The sequence below is a fragment of the Falco biarmicus genome, chromosome Z (assembly GCF_023638135.1).
Source record: "Falco biarmicus isolate bFalBia1 chromosome Z, bFalBia1.pri, whole genome shotgun sequence".
NCBI lineage: Eukaryota > Metazoa > Chordata > Aves > Falconiformes > Falconidae > Falco > Falco biarmicus.
Window position 1 is genome coordinate 74,869,303 of NC_079311.1, and position 15,251 is coordinate 74,884,553.

General features: G+C 42.3%; 1 protein-coding gene across 13 annotated transcripts in view; it reads right to left on the minus strand.

The window, feature by feature from the left end:
• Positions 1 to 15,251, minus strand: part of UNC13B (unc-13 homolog B) — a 214,319-nt gene that overhangs the window by 60,528 nt on the left and 138,540 nt on the right. For all 13 annotated transcript variants that reach the window (XM_056325055.1, XM_056325056.1, XM_056325058.1 and 10 more), the window contains 4 exons: positions 11,421 to 11,648; positions 10,983 to 11,124; positions 1,465 to 1,634; positions 511 to 626 (listed from right to left, as the gene is read on the minus strand). In XM_056325055.1, the coding sequence (XP_056181030.1) occupies positions 511 to 626; positions 1,465 to 1,634; positions 10,983 to 11,124; positions 11,421 to 11,648 (656 nt within the window). The remainder of the gene's footprint in view (positions 1 to 510; positions 627 to 1,464; positions 1,635 to 10,982; positions 11,125 to 11,420; positions 11,649 to 15,251) is intronic.

The window sequence follows — 15,251 nt, forward strand, 5'->3', positions numbered from 1 at the left end:
GTTGTTCATAACTACACACCAGTGCAGCAGCACAAAAGAATTTATACTGCCAATACCTGCATCACTCAACAGCCAGAGTCAAAGAGCTCCCCAGTTCAGTATTTACTCACAAAGCATTTTAGTATACCTTCTCCAAAGAAAGACAGAGGTACAGTACATGCTGAAAACATCACTCAAGGAAATTTGGAGTTTTTTCCACATTGAACTCACAGGGGGCTCTTAAGCTGGACCAGTGCCTGATCTCTGCCTGGCAGCAGCACAGCTGTGGCAGTGGGACAGACTGAGCCAGCCAGCCCCCAACGCGAGGGACTGGCTCCCTGACTCTTTTTTAGGTTTGCCTCCCTGACAAACGCAGGTCTGATGATTCAGCATGTTCCCAGGCCCACACAGCAAGGAAAAGGAAGCTCATCTAGGGTACGGAGGAACATTTCAAGGAAAGAAAAATCAGAAAATCGTTTCTTCAACAGACAGAAGGAACATGGTGATGACTGAGCTGAACCAGCTTCTTACCTCATGAAGGCAAGTGTACTGAATATGATACGGGGCCACCTTCTCCTCCCCTTTGATCTCCACGCTGATTTGCAGGCGAATAGCCCCGGACACTGCAGACTTATCTGTTCGCTTCTCTAGAAAGAAAGATCATTAGCAATTAGACACATTGTTCATGGTCAGAACAAAACTGGGGTGACAACACTGGAAAAGGAACTGCTGGAAGCTCAGGCTGAGCCTGTGATCAGAGTCACCATGGAGAAAACTTTCTAATACACCCTCACTATGACACATCTAGCCAGAACAAAGTATGTTTCTAGATGTAAGACAGTCTTTCTGACAGCAAATGTGCTACAGGATCTCAGATTCAGTCAGCTGTACTGGAACCACCAAGGACAGAGCCTTACCCCTAGGAACAGGGCTGACTGACGTGGAACTTGTTCATGACTTCACCATATTCCTGAGCTTCTAGGAATTACTGGTTTTCCCTGTCAAGAAGATTTTGGACCTCCTAGGATTATTACTATGCCGGTCAATTCAGCACCATCTGGTTACTTCCCAGTACCTTCCACAACGTTCTATTTTGGTCACTGGGAAAGGTCTCAACAACTTCCCAGCCCAGTGCAGTGTACTTGCAAGTCTTACAGACTAGTGAAATGCTTGTGTTTGCATAAAAAAGGGCACAGGATAGGAAATGTGTCCACCAGCACAGGTGGAATCCAGCCGTCCTCCGAGCATTTTACCCTTTGTACTTTTCAATGCCTGAGAGGGAAAGCGTTCTGACATGTTAGACTCCTCTTCATTTTAACTGAGATCAAAGCCGTGTAGCTGCTCTACAGCACCATCATACACCCCTTGATATCATGTGAGCCTTTTTTTTTTTCCTTTCTTGCAAACTGTCTGTATGCACCCAAGCACTCTCAAACATTCCCAAACTAACATGTGACATGTTTTCAACTCCAAAGCCCGGCTCACCAAGGTTGTACCACACATCCATTTCTCCACTCAGAGTACGGACTTCAATGATTGTCTGCCCCAGGAAATCATCTGACTCGCGTTTCAGTCTCTGCTTGACACGAGACTTGATGTCATCATCTTCATCCCACACTCGCACCTTGATCCGGTCAGAAGAATTATGGCACTCACTGCAAACAAGACAAACACAATGTGGAAGAGCACGTAATGCAGCCAACTTTTATATGCTACATGCTTCACATTCCTCTTGACCCACTTGTCCAACAGTAGAGGAATGCATAAACAAAATCTAAATAAACAGGCATTGTTTACAAGTGAAGCGTCTGATAGGAACTCCACAACAACATTTTGGTGCAGGCTCCTGTGACACGGTAGGTACTGAACTTCAGATGTATGCTGAAGGAGTGCCCTGTCCTGACTGCAGCCACCAACTTCAGGCTTGCTAAGTGGCTGTGACTCTTCTACTCATGCTCACTCTCAGCAGCAGCTCGCTGAACCTGGGAATTCTCTTCACTGTTACTGCTTTTGCTGTGAAGCCCACAAAAGCCTGGTAATAGCTAGGCTGGTAATCTCAGCGCATGCACCCCAAAAACGCTGATAAGCATCTCATTAGTTTCTGATAGCTCTCCCCATCAAGGATCTTCTGTAGGCTTTAAAGATTACGTTAAAGGCTTGTGTTTATGCAAGTGTGGTATTTAGGATAGTATGATCAAGGTCTAAGACAAACATCCTTCATGCCATTTTCTAATAGAAGAGAAATAGCTCAGGCAGAGGTAGCTCTCTTACTTTGAGATAGTTACAGAGCAGTAGTGTATTAACATCTAATACATTACAGTCAGATGATATAGACATCGCCTGTGTTTGGGAGGAAAGGGTGGGATACAGTAGTTACAAAGTTGGTGGTTTTTTATTTATTAGCATTGATTCTGCCTATTATTCACAGCTCAGTCTGATACTTTGTGCTCTGGGCAGATCAGTAAAGACATTTTCATTAAAAAAAGCAATTTATTGTTTGCTGAATTGGCACCCTCTAGCTTAATGCACAGGCAAAATTTGCTGCCTCCCCCTCTTTTTAAGTGCTCAGATACCTTCTGTAGATCCAAATAGGCTCCTGGATGTCAGAAGTGGGTAGAAGCAGCTTATAAGAGCTCTGCTCATTTGCAGGGCATGCAATACAATAAAGCAATCTGAATGCTCATATGAGACCATGACAAGGGTGATTACTCACCATAACCACTACAAACGTCTGCCCTCAAGGAAATAAAACCTATGAAAACAGGCAAAGTCTGCTCAAGGCCTGTTTTCCAGCCTTTTTAACATTAACATGCTGCATCTGTTGCTAAGTAACAGAGAGAAGGAAGAAATGGGTCACAAGTGATCTGCTAAGCCTGGTCAATAAGATGTGGCAGTGACTGGTATTAGCAAGCTCTCTTCCAAGAAATCATTTGGGCTGCTATTGCCACCATTGTCATTCAGGACCGCTTAACAGATGTCCTTGCAGCTCCTACTGATTTTTCCAGTACAGAGGAATAGATGGCAATTATACAGGGAAAGTTAGAGGTGATTTCATGCAGTTCTGATCAGGAGCAGAAAGCATTGCTGCTCCCTGCTTTTGCTGTGCAATCAAAGCTGTATTTAGACTCCAGACATAAGAAGGTTCAGTGTTTCTCTCCTGCCTTTATTTGCCCCTTCCTCCTCCTCTACTTCAAGGATGTCTTCCTTTAACAAAACCGTGCAGCAAGCATTCACAAGCAGGGAATGCTTGGACTGCTGCTCTCTGTAGCTCTCAAATTTATCTCAGTACATTGCCATATATACCAGCAACACAGCATAAGCATGTAAAAGTCCTCTGTTCCTGACATGGTGCACTAACGTATAGCCTGGCAGTACCATAGAGGCTTAGTGTTCCGAAGTGCATGGGCACTAAAAACACAGACTGGCACACAGTGCCATTTACAAAGCACTAGCAAGTTAGCTCCTGACTTCTTCAGACTTCTGGCACACCATGACTTTTTTTTTTTTTTTTTTTTTTGTTAGGAGTGCTTTGATCTTGTTTCTTTGCTACCAATGGTCAGAAACTTGCTCTTTCCTTTAGGAAAACATTCACTGTTTAGACCTACAGCTACCTTAAGTGGTCCCACATGCATCACTCCATGCTCCTGGATATCATCCTTCACTAGGCTACTGCAACCTAACTCACTACTAAGTGCCTCAGGAAACTTTCCAGTAGCATTTACTGAGCTATTGAAGCTTCTATTTCATCACACATTTTTTGGCTGTTTTTAAGAGACTGCTCCACCCGTATTCCTTAAACTGCTCCCATGCCATAGAGTAAGCCTTACCACTTGCTCACAGCAAAACATCACCATCTAGGTCTGTAGAAATCACAGCTCTTGCTTTCAGTGAAGCAAGACAGTTGTGTCAAACACCAGTTCACCTTACAGGGAGCACCCCAAAACAGAACATTGAATAGTGGGGTCTTGGGCTTGTTGGCTAATAACAAGCTTTCTAACTAATGAGAAATTATATTATGCATCACAACTGCTAACATCACAACAGGCTAACAAGCTCTGCTGCTAGAAACTTTCCCCTTCATTAACACAGGAGCTGCCCCACTTCTTCCTACTTTTTTGTGAAGCTTGATTTCACTGTGTGCACATGTACGTCCGTCCAGCCTCCCACAGCTGAGCTCCCACAGCTTTCCCAAGAGGATACAGAGAGAAGAAACACTCTGTGACCCCATTGCAAGGAAGAAACTACCAAAAGCTTTCAGGCCCATTCCAGAGTGTAAGAGACAGGAAACTAGGTTCCCTTTGTACATGGCTCAGAAATTGTCTCTTTCTTTTATGTGCATATTGTCCTGACATTTACACTAGCGCTATTTTTAAAGAACTTACTTTTACAATTCAAGGTACCAAGTAAAGTAAAATTTTCAAGAAAAAGCACACCAAAACTTTAAGAAAAATTAAAATCAAATAAATAGTGAATTTTTTTCCATGAGGTTTTTCTGCCTGAAGCCAGTGGTGGCAGAAGCACTGCAAGCAGCTGAGTCTGGATCTGCTGACTTGCCTTCTGTCCCACTCTCTACCTCCATCTCTTCTGCCACGTTCCCCTCTGGCCTTACCCAACCCCGAGCCAGCAGTTCCCCACACACATCCCCTGCACTGTCAATACTCCAGTCTCTTCCCATGCCCAGCTAGCAACTGGGCTGAGGGGAAGCACGCAAGCACACGAAGCTGTAGTTAATTCTGGTCTGCACACACAGTGGCTTGCCCACACACACGCTAATTGGTATACTGGTGGCTAAACAGAACAGACAACTGCTGAATTTACACTACAGTGCCTCCCACAATGAAGTTAGTGATTTGTATCCTTCTAATCTAGCTCCAACTTTCACAAAAAAAATTGTAGAAAGTAATTCTTAGTCCCAGGCCTCTGTCCATCTGTAAAGGTTGGCCCAAATTGGCTCAGATGATGTCAGGCATCTGGGATGGACTATTGCATGTGCCTTGTCATCTCCAAGAAGTGAAGAGAAAGAAAAAGAAGGGTCTAAGAATGACCAGGACACCACTTTTGGTCAAATAATTCATATTTTGAACCAAGAAGCCCAATGACATGTGTGCTGGATTTGCTAATCATTTGCTGCTTGTGCTAACAACATTTTCAGGACTTGAACTTCCACAGGAACGCTAAAGCCACAGTCATAAGCCTTGTTAAATTGTGGCAACACTGACAGTTTGCAAAAGTTCTGCCATAAGAGATACGAAGGTATACATACAAACCATGTGCCTAGCAGTTCACAGAATTATCTTTACCCACAGTAAAGATTGTAAGTTTAAAGCACAGAGTGCGCTACATTGAAAACCTATAACCTTCTGACACCGTTAGCTCACACTGGTGAACCGACACTTAAGACAGAGTCTGGTAAATAACCATTAGAGTGAAGGTCCATTTGTATCACATCCACATGAACTTTTCTTTCTAATCAATTTCTCATCTCAAGAAAGGTGTTATCAGCATGTTAACCCTGCAGGACTCACCAAGCCCTCAGTTTCATTCCACTAATGCTGCAGTGAGACCCAGACTGTACATCCCTAAAACGCACTGTGCAGACTGGAGAGGTGCAATGCCAACATGACCTTACTGCTCCATAAAGATGCTTCCTTAAATTATGTTGTTTTCTTATATTTTCTGCCTGAAGAATAGGAGAGCCCAGAGGCCTCAAATGCAGCCAGGACTCCACTGTGCTTGGCAGCTTCCAGAGCATAAGACAGCCCCTGCCCTGCAGAGCTGCCAGGCTGATAAAGACAAACAAGCAACAAATAGATGTAGCAAGAACAAACAATGGAAGTGAGGGAACAGAGGAAGCATCAATATTTTGCAGATTTAAAAGTAGGTCAGTTCAATCCCAGAACCAAGTAGCTTGTTGTGTTTTGTTATTTAAAAAATATGGTTCAAGGAGTCTAGTGAGTATCTATATGGCCATATTCTGTGAGCAGTTTGCCTTCTGCACCATGGTAGATGCAGCTGTCAGGAAGGGCCAGAACAGGGGACATTTCATGCAATGGTAGAGAAAGACCAGCAGACGGACAGACAGAGCAGCGCTGCTTTCAGAAATAATGAATAAGAGTGCAGGAGGTGGGAAAATGCACAGGAGAGAACAGATCAGCAAGACTTTAGGACCTGTGATCATTTCAGGAGGTTCTGAGCTTCTGAGGAGCAAAGCTTCAAAAAAAAGCAAAGTGATTTCTGGAAAATGAGAAAGGAAGGAGTAGTAGCAATCAGTATGAGGAAGTCCAGTAAAGAGTTTTAACAACACACACAGAGGGAACAGAAAAATAGTTGTCTGTGGGAAATGGTTTGGATGAAAAAGCAGGAAGACTTGGATGCGGTTCAAAGGAAGCATCTTGACATGGCAGGGTCCAGCTGTCAGCTCTGCTGTGGCCAACCTCAATGGGAATGGAAGGCAGAAAACTTCTCAGGAAATGTTAATTTTTAAACAATGCCAAGTATCCTATATCAGGGAGAAAAAAGGACAGTGGATAAAACACCAAAGGCAAAATCGAAGTGGTAAGAGAACAAAGCGAAAATCCTTAGTAGCTTAGAAGTTAAGCACAACAGCACAATGATATGCCCTGAGATCCAGCTGTTGCTGTCTAAGAACAAAGTGAGTTTTCTGTTCTTACTAGCATGAAGCTCTTTTCTTGGGGAAACAAGTACAATCATTTTGCTGTTACCCAATGCTGTAACACTGACTGACAAATTAATGGTGCAGCTCTCCTAACTACAAAGAGCAGATAAAGTGACTCCGAGCATTATGCCCTTAACTACATTAACTCAGCTTCCCAACAGGTGCTTGCCACAAGGCATCAGCTCTGCCTGCATTCACATTTAAGTTTCACATTATTAACTAAGAAGGGAAACAAGCAGGATTTTATCAGAGTTCCAGTTTCAGTATCTGTGGTACCTGGAGAACAAAGAAAACAAGACAAACTGAATGGTACCTGCCATGCAGTGAAGGGAGGCTGAAGGTACAGAGTTACAGCAACATTTATAAACACACTGATCTCAGAAGGGGAAGTCTAAAATACAGCTCTGGAACAGTCACATGTAACCACACAGGTAACTGAAAGATGCTGAACTTGATAACAGGCTCAGCAGCTGAAAGGAAAATCGCAGAACCAAATAGAAGCTTTTGGGTGACAACTCAGTGGTTAGCTGTACAATAGCACCATCCCTAAAGGATTAACAGGAATGTGTATCATGTGGGGCTCTGCATATCCTAGTAAAATATTGATTATCTGCTGGCAGGAGGCACTGCATTTATTTTAACTCAGTCTTCTGCAGTGATAATGTGTCTTGCAAACTGTTCGTTGACAATGTAATCTGTTCCAGACAATGATTTCAAACTTACCATTGAAAGCTTCAGACACAGCAGTACTCAGACCATACAACTTCCAGGGGATATTACTATATTACTGTAGAATGAACAAGTCATTTTGGGTCTAAACCAAGAAAAACAGCAACGTCCTGTTTGAATGCAGTAACTTCTAGTGCTCACAGTCATTAAAGACTGGGGCACTCCCTGAATAAAAGGTATGGACTAGCAGCCTCCAAACAAGCCCAGAGCCCTCCCTCTTAAAAGGATATTCTGCCCCGTGGTCAAGTTTATTCTGCTAAACACTGTCTGCTATTGTAACCCATTCAAATGGATGCTCATCTTCAGCCTTTACAAAGGAAGATACTAGGAAGCCTGTATTTTCCACTGACAGTCTAAACTATGTCTAAATGAGGAATTAATGCCTTGCTCCAACTGCACTGAGTAGTGCAAAAAATATCTTCCCTCTAATATTACTGGGCTGTTTCCTAAGGAAATGAGAGTTATGCAGACTTGTAATGAAAGCTTCTATGTTCCAAGTTTTGTGAAAAAATTACAGCTAGATGGAGAAAAGAAACCCACAGCAGCTGCCATCCCTGGAAAGCCTGCAGCCACCTGGCTCCCATGTACCAACTGATCCAGACAACTCAGAGCCAACTGCAGGCAGAACATGTGCTGCCTTCTGTCCAGCCAGAGTTAAGGGCAAGGGAAGATTGCCGAGGGCACTGAGGAGAAACTTACATGGCAAATGAGAGAGGCTACCTACAAGCCTGCTCATCGTAACTACAGGAAAGGGACAGGAGATTATTGCAGAACGGGAATGGGATGTAAAACCAAGGGAAGCAGGGTTTCCTCAATACCTGCTCACAGAACCACATTTCTGTATTGCAGCGATACCTGGAGTCCTCCATCAAGCTTCATCCTGCCAAGCATCACACACGCAGAGCCTCTGCATCAAGCCTGCAAAACTTTGAACTGAGCAGACAGGTATTTTCATAGGTCTCCAAACTCCTATGAAAGACACAAAAACCTCTCTACAACAACACACTTCCTAAAGCTAAAGATGTAAATATACAAGCAGACAATTTCTGGAAAGAAACAGGACCTGCAAACCACCTGCACAGACAACATGAATATGTTTATTCTGGTCATTAATCTAAGCAGATGCCTACGGTGACACAGGCTAGTAATGACCTAAATAGCACTTATAATGGAAACCCAAAGCGTCTCCAACCTTGCCTTTTCTAAAGTAAGGTTCTAAATCTGGACTTCTGAATTGGGTCAAGCCTACCACAACTTTTTTTTCTGAAAATATATAGAAAAGGAACTAAGTCATATTTAAGGAGAAGTATTTAAGTTAATATACTTTTCCATCCATCACTGTAAATAAGCGAAGAAAAACTATTTGAAATAGGCTACTGAAGGGTTAAAAATTTTAAAATGTGTTCAATCTGCTTTTCATAAATTTATAGTGAGTCTGTAGAAAGAATTTTAACACTCAGTTGTACATAGCCTGCCTCAGTTCATGCCATGGATTACAGTAACAATGCTATAATTATAATGACTGATGCACACAGATTTCTGGCTCTGTATCCAGCCTTTGGAAAGACACTGGAATTGTGACTGCATAAAAGACACTGGGCATTTAACGAACACCAGCTATAAACAAGTCTGTCCACCAAGCCAAACAGAAAAGGAACAGCAGCTGCTCATATACTGACACACACGTTAGTTACTGACCTGACCTCCCGCTACTCGCGTATCTTGCATCCACTGAAACATTTACATATTCTGAACACCAAATTTTTCACGTTTACTGCAAGGTAAGCTTTCAATAACTACCAGCACACCTTTCTCTTACTATAACAAATTAACTTCATTCTAAGAAACAAGCATACACCCCCAACCCTTTAAATTTGACAATCTCTTGATTGTCCTGACAATCTTTTCTAAAAAATCTTGGTATGTAATGGGTATTTTTGGCCTGCATATGTTGATTTGAATTGCCATTTTATTATAGGGTAGAAAATCTTAAAAATTTTCAGAGTTGTAAGCTGAAAAAAGATCCATAAATATTAAAAAAAAAAAAGAAAAAAGAAAATTAGCATGTAGAAGACCAGTGCTGCATACACTTCTGAATGACTCGCTTCTCATCCAGCGTAAGGTGAGCTTTGACATCTACTAATGAAACCACACATTGATTCCAGTACTGAATGCCCTCCTGCCATCGATCTGGTCACTGTTCTCATTTCCTTCATCTCCTCCTGCTATTCCAAGGCAATTAAAACAACCACCTAGACACAGGCAAAACAGAAAGTAGCACCAGTTCTAATGCCCAACAGCATATTATCTGCTGAATCACAGACATGGCGATAAAATCTAAACAGTGGCACCATTAGAACTGTGACATTTATCACATTGCACTATCTATCTTTAAACACAGCATTTGTTGAGGCTTCTAAAATTAGAAGGGAACACACTGCAAATACCATGGTAACTACTTGGCATGGTAAATCCAGGTCCTGAAGATCTCCCACACAGACTTACTGCTATTGTGACTAGTTATCCAAAATGCACTAAGTATACTTACTACTTACCAAGCAGTAATGTTACCTTGGATTAAACTAAAAATAAAGCCAAGGGTTTACTCGCTCAAAATAGCATGAAGATTTTTCTGACATTAATGAGTAGCTAAAAAATACTTTAAAAACAATTTTGTTTGTACTGTACAGTGTAAAGACAAAGCTGGGCTGATATGAGCCCAATTTTAAAACACAAACAAATTTCAGTGTGCTGAAAGAGCTCCTCTCAAGCAGCTTGGGAAAATACAGGGAAGAAAAAAAAAGAAAAGAGAGAGAAGGTGCAAGGGAAGAGCTCACACATTAAAGGGAATGAAGATGTTTAAGGTTGACTGAGATCATCTAGAATCTTCAGAAAACAGCTGCTGGATTTCATGTCTCCATTTTGGTTTACAACATGTTCAATGACAAATTGAGGGTACTATTTACTTACTCAACAAAAGCAGGATGGAATAATACATTCTTCAGCCTTTTGAGAGCAGTTAATATCTAAAGAAATGCACCTCCAGCATTTACTTTCAATTCAGACACAGATACATTGCTCGTCTTGAAAGCAGATAATCCCTCAAGTTATTGCTACACTGATTTTCCAGAACTGAAAGGGAGACTAGTAGTGTCACAGACAAGTAACTACCTTTAACCTTTGTTGGTCAAACACCAGTAGCAGGTGTCAGCAACAGGTCATGAGAAGTTTGCTTAGTCTTTTATACCAACTTCTTTTATGTTACAAAGAATTGTGAAAGTATGTCTACTAGCCAGGAACTAAAGCCTCTGAGTTAAAAGATTTTCCTTTCTCTTCAGCTTTCTCTAGAAACATCAGTATAAGTGTTCGCACAGCAGACAATTTATATATACACAAGACAGATGAGATGAACAGGTATGCACTACGTAGACTGTTAAAGACATCAGACCTCCAGACACGCACACACAATGCTGAGCAGAAATAAACCCATCATACATTCACTACAGGTGATGTGGGAATGCTGTCAAAGCACAGCTGTCAAAGCACAGATCATACAAACAGGCAAAATGGGGCTGAGAGTCCTTGTAAGAGCACTTACAAGTAAAACTTCTCTTCCCACACAGGGTTCAAATTCCCAAAAATCGTTTTTGTCCTCTTCTTTGTTTTACCCACTTGAACAGTTACATACGGATCGCTGGACCCAGTCTTGTCTTTGGCCTGCAGACCCTGAGCACACACCACTGGAAGGAAAAGAGAAGGGTTACCACCACCATGCAGTAAGACAACATACCCGCAACACCACGTGAAGTAGCAGCTCAGAATGGCCAGACAAACAGGAATATGACTCATGAGAGCTTTCCTGATGGTGCATTACAGTGCCTGGGCTCGGAGCATCTCCATCTGCTACCTGTACACTGAGCAGAAAGAAACCTGGGTCAGAGAAGCCCTTCTCTCCACTCTCTCCATCTTCTCACCAACTCTGTCTTACTTCAGGCTCCCAAGCAAAGCCAAAAGAACCCATGCCTCCCTCACTCACCTGTGATGGTGATCTTTGCTGACCATTTTGAGGTGCCATCAAGCACACTCTGCTTCACCGTCTTCATCTGCTGAGCGTGTGTCAATTTGCTCTCACAGAACACATCTCTGATCAAGTCAAAGATCTCCGGCTTGTTCCGCTCCCGGATTTTCATGCGATCCTTCATTGCCATGATGAAATTCTGGGTCCTGTCTTCAGCTCCATGCTTTGAGCTCTTCTCTGCTGCTCCTGTGCACCAGAAAGCACACAATGCTCATCAGAAACAGAAAAATGCTAAGTCATGTTTCTCTGAACCTGGACAGCAGAATCAAAGCCATGAGCTACCCTCCACATGGTGGCTCTTGCTATTGACTTACAGTCAGACACCCCACTTTTCAACATAGACACAAGAGAATCTGGACCACTCAGACTGGCAGGAGATAATGGAACGGGAGAGCCATAACAGACCTGAGTTTAATACCCTTGCAGCTGAGGAAGACCTAGAAATGAGGTTCTTGCTTCAACAGCAGACATCGGCATGCCCCCTTCTCTTATCACCTTGCTTTGAGTAAATAAATCCCTGCTTGGGCAAGTGCTAAGAAAAGGACATAGGACCTCTGTTACAAACAGTATCTATGAACTTGTCTCAAAGCTGCACCTAAGCACCATGGAAGAGCAGAAGTTCAGATGGACCAGCACGGTCAGCATTTCCTACCAACGTGTGCCACACAACTCCCCATGCAGCACAGCATCACTGCACCATCTATGTCCCATTCCACCTGGAGCCACCCTGTTTGATCAGGCATCAAGCCGGAGGCATCTGAAGTACCTCTCGGATCCCACTCTATTTTATCAGTTTGTAAGAAGACAAATAATCCTTTCTTAGAATCACACAGGCATCGTAACTGTAACAAATATCTCTAAGGTATCAAATTCTGTAGTTAAAAACCTGGGCCATCATAAGCATGGGGCAGTAGTACAGTATCCAGCAGCTGGGAACACCAGAACCAGGCATAGGGTCTATACCACACAGGCATTCAACTGTGTCTGGAAAAAGAGAGGCCTCTGGTCACTTACGTACCTCTTACAAAATGTAGATGTTCATATAATTTTGAGACAAGAACGCTCCCACAACCAACTGCTCCCCACGCAGTTTTAACAGTCATGCTTGCTGTGAAAATTCAGACACTGACTATTGTGCCAGGTGTGAGGCACGCATTAATGAAAGCAATGACACGAGCTAACAGGGCAGACAAGCCTGGGTGTGAAATGAAAAGCAGGAACCCAGGATTGCACACGGTATCTCTACATGCAGTCTGCAGCAATTTCGAGTTATGATCTTAGATCAGATGAAGTTAAAGAGTTTACACAAAAGTAAAGTCACAGTGTACAAAAAGTCCTGTGTACACATTCAGTCATAGTATTTCTGTTTAGTTTAATATGCTTTTGCTTGTTTTTCTTCTCTGGGATAGTTTAGTTAAAGTAAGCTTTGTCCTAGAAAAATTATCTTCATCCAGGTGTTCACCAAATATTAAATTACCTTAAAAATATGTATTAGAGCAGGTGCAAGTGTGTGCAAAGGAAGCCACCAATCACAAAGATACATAAATTTTTTTTCTTCTGGAAAAAGTGGGCAAACACAGTATCTGGAGCACCTTTAATTTGAGGCATTATGGGTTTGAATGTGAAACAGTTTCAGCAGGTAGTGACCAAATATGAATAAACTTCTATGAACACATACACATAAAGGACCCCCAGCAGTACAACAAAACAGGTAACCTTGTTAGCAGGCTCAACAGGGTGCCCAGTGACCAACGCTGCCTGAGGACATCCATTTCTAGGGCCTTCAATCTAACACCTTTCACCGTTACTAAATTCACTTCAATAAAGAAACAAAACTCAATTATAACTCCCTCATCCAAACCAAAAAGAATAAAAACACAGTTTGGAACAGACTGTGACTGAAGTTTCAGAAGTTCATTAAAGGACACTGAATACCAAGGCATGCTATTAAAGACCTGGGTATAAAACAAGCCGTAACTTCACATTACCTGATTATTTTTTTCATTTCACTTGCTAGAGGCTTGATGTTCAGTATTTCATTTAGCACAATAAAGTGTATCTGCCCCAGAGTTTTCCATTGTTGGCTTAAGATGAAATGAAATCAAAATACTGGAATTAATTATGCAGTCCCTGCTGTCTCTACTCACCGGTGATGAAGAATTAGCACCACCCAATGTAATGTCTTGTATCAGGCAATCATCCAGCCGTAGACCCAACATTTATTAAAGGAAAATGAAACCGAAATGATACCAGGGGCTACACTTTGAACTTCAGAGAGGAAGTGCTGTTCAGCTTTAACAGAACTAGGTCTTCTAGAGATGGAGGTGGACTCTACGCAGTATATGCAGAGCTACAGAAAACTACTAGGAAATCAGGAAAGGCCAAATGGAACAATTTGCCTTTCCTAGCTGGAATTCGGAATCTGTCGTGATCCAAAGAAACCAACCCTCCCCTGCCCTTTCTGACTTTAGAAAATTAAGAACCAAATTCAAACATTAAGAGTTTATGTTGTCCATGAGCACAGTGCTCTATTTCAGAACCATTTTCTAAATAAATTTCTAGCCAGGCAGCTTGTAAACATAAATGTTTTATTGTTCATTGCTGAGATGGGACAAAAGTTATAATTCTAGGGTGGCATGGTCTGCATCATTGCCTTAAGGCAAGCACTCCAGGAGCATCAAATGATGCTTAGCAAGCAAACTTGGACAAATGGAGGAATTCTAGTTAAAAACACATTTAACATCCTCACCACCTCCAGAGACTTTGCATCGTGCATTTAGCCCTCTGCAAGGCCAACAGCTGTCTGGGGCATCTTGGGTTGCAGGACATGTGAGCCATGTCACATAGCCCCCTGGAGAGCCCTCTCTTCAGTCACCTCTAAAGCTTAGCTCTGTCTCCTGACTTTCAGAGGAAAACCCCCAGCTCCATCCATGCTGCTCCCCCACTGTGAAACCCTTCCCTGTAAAAGGTCTCGCTGTCCCTGCAGAGGCTGCACCTGAACTGCACTGCAAAAGCCAGACTCAGACAGATGCCTTATTTTAACAATGCAGACTAAAGAAGAATATACAAACTCTCTGTCTCAACAACACACTTTCTTAATTTTAACACCTGCTTGTTGGTACAAATACACCAGTTTCCAAAATAACTGTTTGGGGGCTCATTACCTATGGCGTAATAGGTAGGTGATATAAACCCAAAGCGTGCCACTATACTGGATGGCAGAGGGTGCTTTTCTTGCTGTTGGGCTTGGACCATATTTATTCAGCTGCAAAAAGAGGGTTTTGACCAGTGGATCAGCTTTTCATCCTGTAAATGGCAACAGAAAGGAACGAGAATATACTTGTACTGTGAACAGTATTATACAAATGGTTATCCTTCTCTCTTCTTCTCTAGGATTGAATTGTGAGTCAATTTATGACTGGAAACAGAAAGCAAATACATCCATATTGGGAATTGTATTGATACAGCTATTAGTAAACTGCCAGTGCTGTTATCCTATGCTTTAACAGGAAAAAGTCAAGACAGCAACACTGGCAGGATAGAAGACAGTTGTTTAGTAGGCGGATAATGCTTAGAAATTATATATTCCTGAAACTTAAAATAGATATTCAAGTTTCAAATAAAGGTATCCTTCCTCCTTCTGTGCAAATATTTTCCTACATAGAATTCTGAGAGCAAACAAGTATTCATCACCATGGTGTCTAATCATCATTCAACCCAGAAGCCAAGATGATTATCACAAGAGTGACTAACAGTCCACTCCCTGAGCCAGAGCCAGTCTCTGCACTG